General features: G+C 46.3%; 1 protein-coding gene across 1 annotated transcript; it reads left to right on the top strand.

Annotated features, from left to right (window-relative positions):
* Positions 1-4,669: 4,669 nt before the first annotated feature.
* On the top strand, positions 4,670-5,794 carry MAS1 (MAS1 proto-oncogene, G protein-coupled receptor; the record flags this gene model as incomplete). Its single annotated transcript, XM_082633708.1, has 1 exon — positions 4,670-5,794. The coding sequence occupies one exon, from the start codon at positions 4,670-4,672 to the stop codon at positions 5,645-5,647; it is 978 nt and encodes a 325-aa protein (XP_082489834.1). The 3' UTR covers positions 5,648-5,794.
* Between the last annotated feature and the right edge of the window lie 2,744 nt (positions 5,795-8,538).

The following is an 8,538-nucleotide window of genomic DNA, read 5'->3' as shown; positions in this document are numbered from 1 at the left end:
CTTCAGCTCCGTTTTTCTTTCTCAAGATTGCTTTGGCTATTCGGGGTCTTTTGTGTTTCCATACAAATTGTGAAATTTTTTGTTCTAGTTCTGTGAAAAATGCCATTGGTAGTTTGATAGGGATTGCGTTGCATCTGTAGATTGCTTTGGGTAGTATAATCATTTTCACAGTGTTGATTCTTCCAATCCAAGAACATGGTATATCTCTCCATCTGTTTGTATTGTCTCTGATTTCTTTCATCAGTGTCTTATAGTATTCTGCATACAGGTCTTTTGTCTCCTTAGGTAGGTTTATTCCTAGGTATATTATTATTTTTCTTGCAGTGGTAAATGGGAGTGTTTCCTTAATTTCTCTTTCAGATTTTTTGTCATTAGTGTATAAGAATGCAAGAGATTTCTGTGTATTAATTCCTGACTGATTTTTTTGAGGAGTACACGAGAGCTCTCTTGCATATAATGAGAAACTAAAAGCTGAATGATGCTGTGGTCCGTGAGAGATTCCAGACTGTGAACTGAGTCAGAAAGATGTTCTTGTCCCTTTTCTTAAAAATTCTTATTAGGTCCTGATTTTACATTTCTTGTCTTTGATTTAGGTTTGTTATTAAAAGATGAGGGCTTCCCTGGTGGTGCAGTGGTTGAGAGCCCGCCTGCCGATGCAGGGGACACGGGTTCGTGCCCCGGTCTGGGAAGATCCCACATGCCGTGGAGCGGCTGGGCCCGTGAGCCATGGCTGCTGAGCCTGCGCGTCCAGAGCCTGTGCTCCACAACGGGAGAGGCCACAGCAGTGAGAGGCCCGCATACCACAAAACAAAACAAAAAAAACATTTTGATTAGTTGCTAATAAAAAAAAAATTACACACATGGCTCACATTACATTTCTGTTGGACAGCACTGATCTAGACCCTTCATACCCTCTACCATTTCTGTGTTTCAGGTTCTTCTGTTTGCTTCTTCTCTCCCCCTGAAACGCCATCACCACCACCACCAACAAAACACCCAGCTCTAAAGTGCATACCATCCATCTATGTTATTTACCACCCTCCTTGCTGTGGCTGTCTACAGACCTCTGGGCCACTCCTCCAAATTCCTTAAGGATTTAACACCTGGCTCACAGCCAGTTTTTTCTAATGATATTCCTGTATTCTAGCCTATTTCCCAGTGATTTCAATGTCCATGTAGACAATTCTTCCAACACCGTGGCTCCAGGTCCTGTTCTCACCTCAAAGGATCTTGTCCTCCACTCTCCCTCAGCCATTCATTCCCATGATCATGCACTACATTTATCAATACCAGTAACCCCCAAACCACACCACTGCAATCTCAGCTTCAAGCATCCGACTGTTCAACCTCTGCCTCCTATTTTCCAGTTCTCTACGTTTAGTACTCGGACTTCAGCAGTTAGTTCTCTGACACTGCTGGGATCTACAGTCGAGGGCTCCTATTTCCTGTTCACCCTCTGTCACCTCTCTCCTGGCCTCACTTTTCTCCTAACTCTATTGAATTCCGTAGTCTATGTGCTGTAGTGTGTCCCCCCCTTTCTATGTGCTATAATATGTCCCCCACTTTCCATTGCACCAGGCTGGTAGAACCCCAATCCTGGTTAAATCCATCTCTCCTCTTTCTGCACGCGCACACCTGGACAGCTGAGCCAGCTGGAGAAAAGCACACGTCATGCCAATCATCTCTCTTTAAATTCATGAGCACTAATCCAGTCAAGCTCTAAGGTTTGCCCGGAAATCTTGCTCTTTGTATATTTACCCAGTCCTTTCCCTCTTTCACCTAATTACTTCACTTCTTGCCCTCTCTCCTTAAACCCTTAACATCTCCTCACTCTTAGCGGATGACCTTGCTCCTGACTTTGCTGAAAAAAGAGATACTGCACATTCAGAAGAGAACTTCTTTCAACTTGTAACACTCCCTCTTCACTGGACCCACCTGGCTGCATCTTAAACCACACACTCTGCCTTCCCTCCTGTTCCCATGAATAAATTATGCTCCTAGCTTCTCAGTTTCTTTTGCTTCCTTCTCTTCATTCCCCCAAGCTCTAAACCTTGAAACGCTCCAAGGCACAGTCCTTGGACCTCTTCTCCTTTTTAATGACCCATATTTCATAGGTTATCTCATCTAGCCTCATGACTTAACGTTTCACCTCGTTTTTGTGTGTGTGTGTCTGTGCATGATGATCTTTATTTATTTGTAACATTTTTATTGGAGTATAGTTGCTTTACAATGTTGTGTTAGTTTCTGCTGTACAGCAAAGTGAATCAGCTATACGTATATGTATATCCCCTCTTTTTTGGATTTCCTTCCCATTTAGGTCACCACAGAGCATCGAGTTCCCTGTGCTATGCAGTAGGTTCTCATTAGTTATCTATTTTATACATAGTAGTGTATATATGTCAATCCCAGTCTCCCAGTTCATCCCACCCCCCTCCCCCCTTGGTACCCATACGTTTGTTCTCTACATCTGTGTCTCTGTTTCTCCTTTGCAAATAAGGTCACCTGTACCATTTTTCTAGATTCCACATATAAGCGATATTATACGATATTTGTTTCTCTTTTTCTGACTTACTTCACTCTGTAAGACTGTTTCTAGGTCCATGCACATCTCTGCAAATGGCACCGTTTCGTTCCTTTCTATGGCTGAGGAACATTTCACCTGTTTACACACAGCCTACATCTGCTCCCACACCCCAGCTCCCAACATGCTTTGAGACAGCTCCGTTTGTCTGTTGCATGAGCTTCCCAAGCTCCATATGGCCCCCCCAAAACTGCCCTCCCTGCACATTGCCCATTCAGCAAGTGGCTACAAACTCTTCTCTTTTCCTTCAATAACTCATATCTCACCTGTTAGCAATTCAAATTGCATCCAGAATCCAACCATGTCTCACTGTCTCCAAAACCACGCTCTGGTCTGCGCCGTGGTCTGTGCTTTACTTTTCTCTATGGTGCTTATTGCGATCTGACATCTATTTGTTTGTTGTTGTTGTTATTAGTTATTGGTTATTGACTGCCTCCCCACTGGAATATAAACTCCAAGAGGTTGAAGCTTTACCTGTTTCATTCACGGCTGTAGCCCAGTGCCTGAAACGGTGCCTGGCCTGAAGTTGGCACTGAAAAATATTTGGTGGATGAACTTGGGGATTATGGCTATCTTACCTACAAACTTCAAATAAAGCCTGGTCTGTACAGCAGCTCTTTGGTCAGCCATGCCATGGAATTGTGAATTCCGGTCCTTGTGTTTGGCTCCTAAGGATACTGGGGTCTATATCTTATCTAATTATGAAACAAAAGGAGAATCCGCTCCAGTAAAAATAATTTCCTGGATGTCATCAGAACAGCTGAGGGAAGGGATAGTGGGGAGAGGGGTCTCAGGACCGTGGAGCCAGGGACCTCTGTGGGCTCCTGGATCAAACACCGGAGAGGGAACTAGCCTTTTCACCAGCCCACCTGCTCACACAATATCACGTCTATGAACTGTTCTGCCTCAGGTGAGCTCGTTCAGAAAAGGCATCTACCTACAAATTAACTTTCTAGAGGTTAATTATTTTGCACATATAGGACCCTGTTTTGGAAGGACCAAAAGCAAAGAACAATGTTTTACCACCACCAAAAAAAAAAAAAAAAAAAAGCCAAAGATGTCATGAGTTGGAACAAAGGAGATGACCTCTGTGGGCACCTCCCTTTTCCATTCCCCAGTGGTGGAAGTGGCTTATGTCTATTTGTTATGTAACAGGAAGAGGGTGGGAGCCGTGCATATGTTTACTTAGCAATTCCTAAAGTGTGAGGGAAAGTTGCTGATAATCTTTGCTTTGCAGTCTCAAATATTTAGCATTTTTATTGGTTTTGGGTTAGTGCTTTGTTTAGTATCTGTCAATAGTGTTTTGCCGCATGGTCTGGCCTATGGAGCACGAGGATATGAATACACCTTGTTGAAATGCACCATCTGTTCCCCAGGGATGGTTTGCAGGGCATACCTGGTCTGAGTAGGTGCAGAGCTTCGTCACAGATATTGAGACCACATAAAACACATACCTTCTAATTGTTCACACTTTTGAAAATATTGGTACCCTATTGAACATACTTTTCCCATATTGAATATTGGTACCCTACTGAACCACATAAAACACATACCTTCTAATTGTTCACACTTTTTGAAAATATTGGTACCCTCTCAATCACCCATCATTTATGGCACTTTATGCATTAAAAAGTGACAACAACAGCATTGCCCAAAGATGTATTTTGTCATTGCATTTTAATGTGATGAACCTGGTCTCTCAGGCCCGGAGATGAAGGCACAGAAGATGAGATGGTTTTCAAAACACCATTCAGAAAGCTCGGGCCAGACCAGATATGGACACCAGGAAGTTGATCCTCTTGCTTTGGCGGATCCCCTTTGGCGCTGAACCACAAGCAAGTAGTAATACAGAATCAAAGGCTATTGGGGGGGATCAAAAAAGATGATTAAATCTGTTCCCTCTCAGTGAAATGTCTAATTTTATCTTCGTTGGAAAGAGAATTGTACAGTCTAGTAAACACTTTTTGTATAACTTGAAGGTTATAATCCGTAGCTGAAGTCTCCCTTTTACTGCAATTCGTCAACCTTGATTTTTTCTTAAACTTATTTACAGAAAAATACCTGAAGAGCCCAGGCTGAGGTCCCCTCATGGATGAGGCAAACGGGACATCATTTGTTGCTGAGGAGCCCTCGAACGCCTCAACCAGCAGGAACACCTCAGTAGCAGAGCCGCGTCGGGAAATTCCCATTGTGCACTGGGTGATCATGAGCATTTCCCCACTGGGTTTTGTTGAGAATGGAATTCTCCTCTGGTTCCTCTGCTTCCGGATGAGAAGAAATCCCTTCACCGTCTACATCACCCACTTGTCTGTTGCGGACATCTCATTACTCTTTTGCATCTTTATTCTGTCTGTCGACTATGCTTTAGATTACGAGCTCTCTTCCGGCTATTACTACACAATTGTCACACTGTCGGTGACATTTCTCTTTGGCTACAACACGGGTCTGTATCTGCTGACAGCCATCAGTGTGGAGAGGTGCCTGTCCGTCCTGTACCCCATCTGGTACCGCTGCCATCGCCCCAAGCACCAGTCAGCATTCGTCTGTGCCCTCTTGTGGGCACTTTCCTGCTTAGTGACCACCATGGAATACGTCATGTGCATTGATAATGAAGGACAGACTCACTCCCGAAGTGACTGCAGGGCGGTGATCATCTTCATAGCCATTCTGAGCTTCCTGGTCTTCACGCCACTAATGGCGGTGTCCAGCACCATCTTGGTAGTGAAGATTCGGAAGAATGCGTGGGCTTCCCATTCCTCGAAGCTGTATCTTGTCATCACGGTCACCATCATCATATTCTTCATCTTCGCCATGCCCATGAGGCTCCTCTACCTGCTCTATTATGAGTACTGGTCGACGTTCAGGAACTTGCACCACATTTCTCTTCTCTTCTCTACAATCAATAGCAGCACCAACCCTTTTATTTACTTCTTCGTGGGCAGCAGCAGGAAGAAGCGGTTCAAGGAGTCCTTAAAAGTGGTCCTGACCAGGGCTTTCAAAGATGAGATGCAACCCAGGCGCCCGGAAGACCACACCACCACCACTGAAACTGAGACTGTCGTCTGACAGGTGGAGGAAATTGTGGACAAAAACAGTGGGACGCAGATGAGCCATAGTTTGTGCTTGGGATGCAACTGAATATCTCCTAAATACGGTATAGAAGGACACCTTACCCCATATGCATGAGATGCTAATTAATGCTGAGACTGTACTCTTGCGCTGTACCTTCTGGAAATGCCTAAATACATGTTGGAACTCTATCCTTTCTGTAGCTTTCAAAAATCCCCTTCTGTTTCTCTTCAGCTCTCCTGGCAGCATTTTCCCATCAACTATAAAAACTACTCCAGCAGGAACATTTACATATGTTTACAGGAAAGGGTACAAGTATTTGATGGACCTTGAGAAGGTGAAGCCATAGAGTGGGAAGAACATGGGTTTTGGAGTCAGGCTGACTCTGTCCTTTGCTGCTGGTGTGACCTCAGGTTTAACCCCCAGGGACCTCATTTCCTCAGTATAAAATGGTAACAGTAATAGTCCATACCTCCCGGGCTTGTGGTGAGGATGAACCGAGAACATGAGGTATGCAAAGCACATGGCACACCTCAACGTTAAGAAACCTCAGTCTTTCTGATGCCTTTAAGTGGAAGAAGAAATACACATTTCTGTTCTGTAAAGCACAGACACACACAAACACAGACATGCATACACACACACACGTGTACGCACAACTCTATGGTGTACAAACATTGTTACCTGTTTTTATTTTTATTTTATTTTATTTTTTGCGGTACGCGGGCCTCTCACTGTTGTGGCCTCTCCCGTTGCGGAGCACAGGCTCCGGACGTGCAGGCTCAGCGGCCACGGCTCACGGGCCCAGCCACTCCGCAGCATGTGGGATCTCCCCGGACCGGGGCACGAACCCGTGTCCCCTGCATCAGCAAGCAGACTCTCAACCACTGCGCCACCAGGGAAGCCCTTGTTACCTGTTTTTAAATGTTGAATGTTCTTTCTGTTTGCTACTTGAGAACTTTTCATGGGACAACACTTCTATAGAAAACATCTGCAGATGTTATAACCCCCCCAGCCGTCGTGTGTTAGAGCATCATTTCCTGCTGTGTGGGAGAACGTTTAGCTACCAGTAGAGGAATTTCTCACGGCTTCCCTTCCCTCTGTGGGAAGGCTTGATGCAAAGAAAGTCTGTTTTGAAATCTTTTGCTGGATATAAATGTTTATGAATGAAACTTACTTCATGAGTTCATGAGGGTGATTGTGCTTTTGGAACCTCACCACTCCCCCTGCCCCGCCCCGCCCCCATGAAGTGGGTGATGTGTTTATAGCCACAAAGTTCCCGCCTGCAGGCAGGTACAGGGTCCTGAGCATATTCTTCTGTCACTCCTGGAAGGAGGCTCCGCAGCAGGGGCTGAGGAGAGTGTGGCCATATCTCGGAGGGAACCCGGACATTTCTCCCAAGACAGATCTTTGCAGGCTTTCATTGGCATCTCAGTGCCCTGCTGCCTGCCCGCCGTGACTTGCATCCGTACCTCCAGGCACGCTGCCCCAGGTTGTAGCTGGGAAGCCCATCGTGGTTTATGGACCATGTTGCTGTGTTTGGTTCCCTGCGGCCTCTTCTGGATGTCCCATGACGTCCCCTGGCCACGCTTCATGTGACTCTGGGGGAGTAAAGTGTTCACACCCATAAATCAGCTCATTAATATTTATATAACTGTGGGTCTCCGAAGGTTCAGAGAAGCCGTGATGAAATGGTTCCCTGTTCCCACCTGTTTCTGCTCCATCCTCTTCCTTTGCAGGAAACGGTCGCCTGTAACCATGGGGCCAGCCTCGCTGGGAGCGATTCGCAAGGCTTTCCCACCCAGCCAAACTTGGAGGCAGGAGGCTTTTCAGTGGGTGATGACATCTGATTCAGAAACAAAGCAGCTTGCTTTCAGGAGCCCAGATGGGTGTGGAGCAGTGACATTTAGGATGATCTTATTTTTGATTGAAAACAGAGCATCTTCGCTGGGAAAGAACAGAATGTGGAGATCAGAGTCAGTCTCCTTTGTTCTCCATCGTCTGCCCTGAGGCCGCGCTGCCTCTGGGTTAGTGAAAAAGGGATCAACCTCATCTCATCTCAAAGGGATCTTGGTCTCAAAGAGGAACTTAAATACTCTTAGAAACCAGGAAATGTCTACACCGCTGAGACCACTTGTCTCTGGCCATGGCATCTGCCCTGTCTGTGAGCCCCCTGTGCGTCATCTCTCGCCCCGTCTGAGAGACCTCTGGTGGCCCTGGTCCAGTCACTCTCACTGTGTCCCCCTCATTCTCTGTCTCACCCAGGCTGTTGAGTGGGCAGAGAACCCTCCCCATGGTCTGATTAGGGCTCCAGCCGAGGTGTGGTCCTAGCAGGCTGGCCTCTTGTCAGGGCCCCGTGAACTCTTCCTCCATAACCTGGGCAGCTCTTCCAAACCCCCTCTCTCTCTGAAATCTCTCTGTCTGGAACCTTTCCCCTCACTGTCACTCTCTCTTCACTACCTTCAGACATAGGTGACTGGAAAAAAAAAGAGTCAAGCCGTTAGGCAATGACTCTCAGGTCCCCCTCCATCTAGGAGGACCCCAATCCTCACCATTCCTTTCCTCTTTGTCTCCACTATGAAGATTTTTCTTCTCTTCCAAATTTTCCTGTCCGCCAGCCTCCCAGACAATAACCCAATGCTTATATTAGCGACCAAAGTGGTTTTCTTTTCCTTTGGCTGAACAGCGTGACATATGGGGTCTTAGCTCCCCGATCAGGGATTGAACCCACGTCCCCTGCAGTGGAAGCATAGAGTCCCAACCACTGGACCGCCAGGGAAGTCCCAAAGTGGGTTTTTTTTTAAAGTGAAAAACCAAGTCTTTGAAGTGGTCCAGAAGGTTCTCCGTGACCTGCCCCCATGTGACTCTCCGGGGCTCGTGCGGCTCAC

The sequence above is a fragment of the Mesoplodon mirus genome (assembly GCF_964341445.2).
Source record: "Mesoplodon mirus genome assembly, chromosome: 10".
In the NCBI taxonomy this organism is placed as follows: domain Eukaryota; kingdom Metazoa; phylum Chordata; class Mammalia; order Artiodactyla; family Ziphiidae; genus Mesoplodon; species Mesoplodon mirus.
Note: the sequence above shows the minus strand (reverse complement) of the source record. Positions and strands in the feature narration are given on the sequence as shown.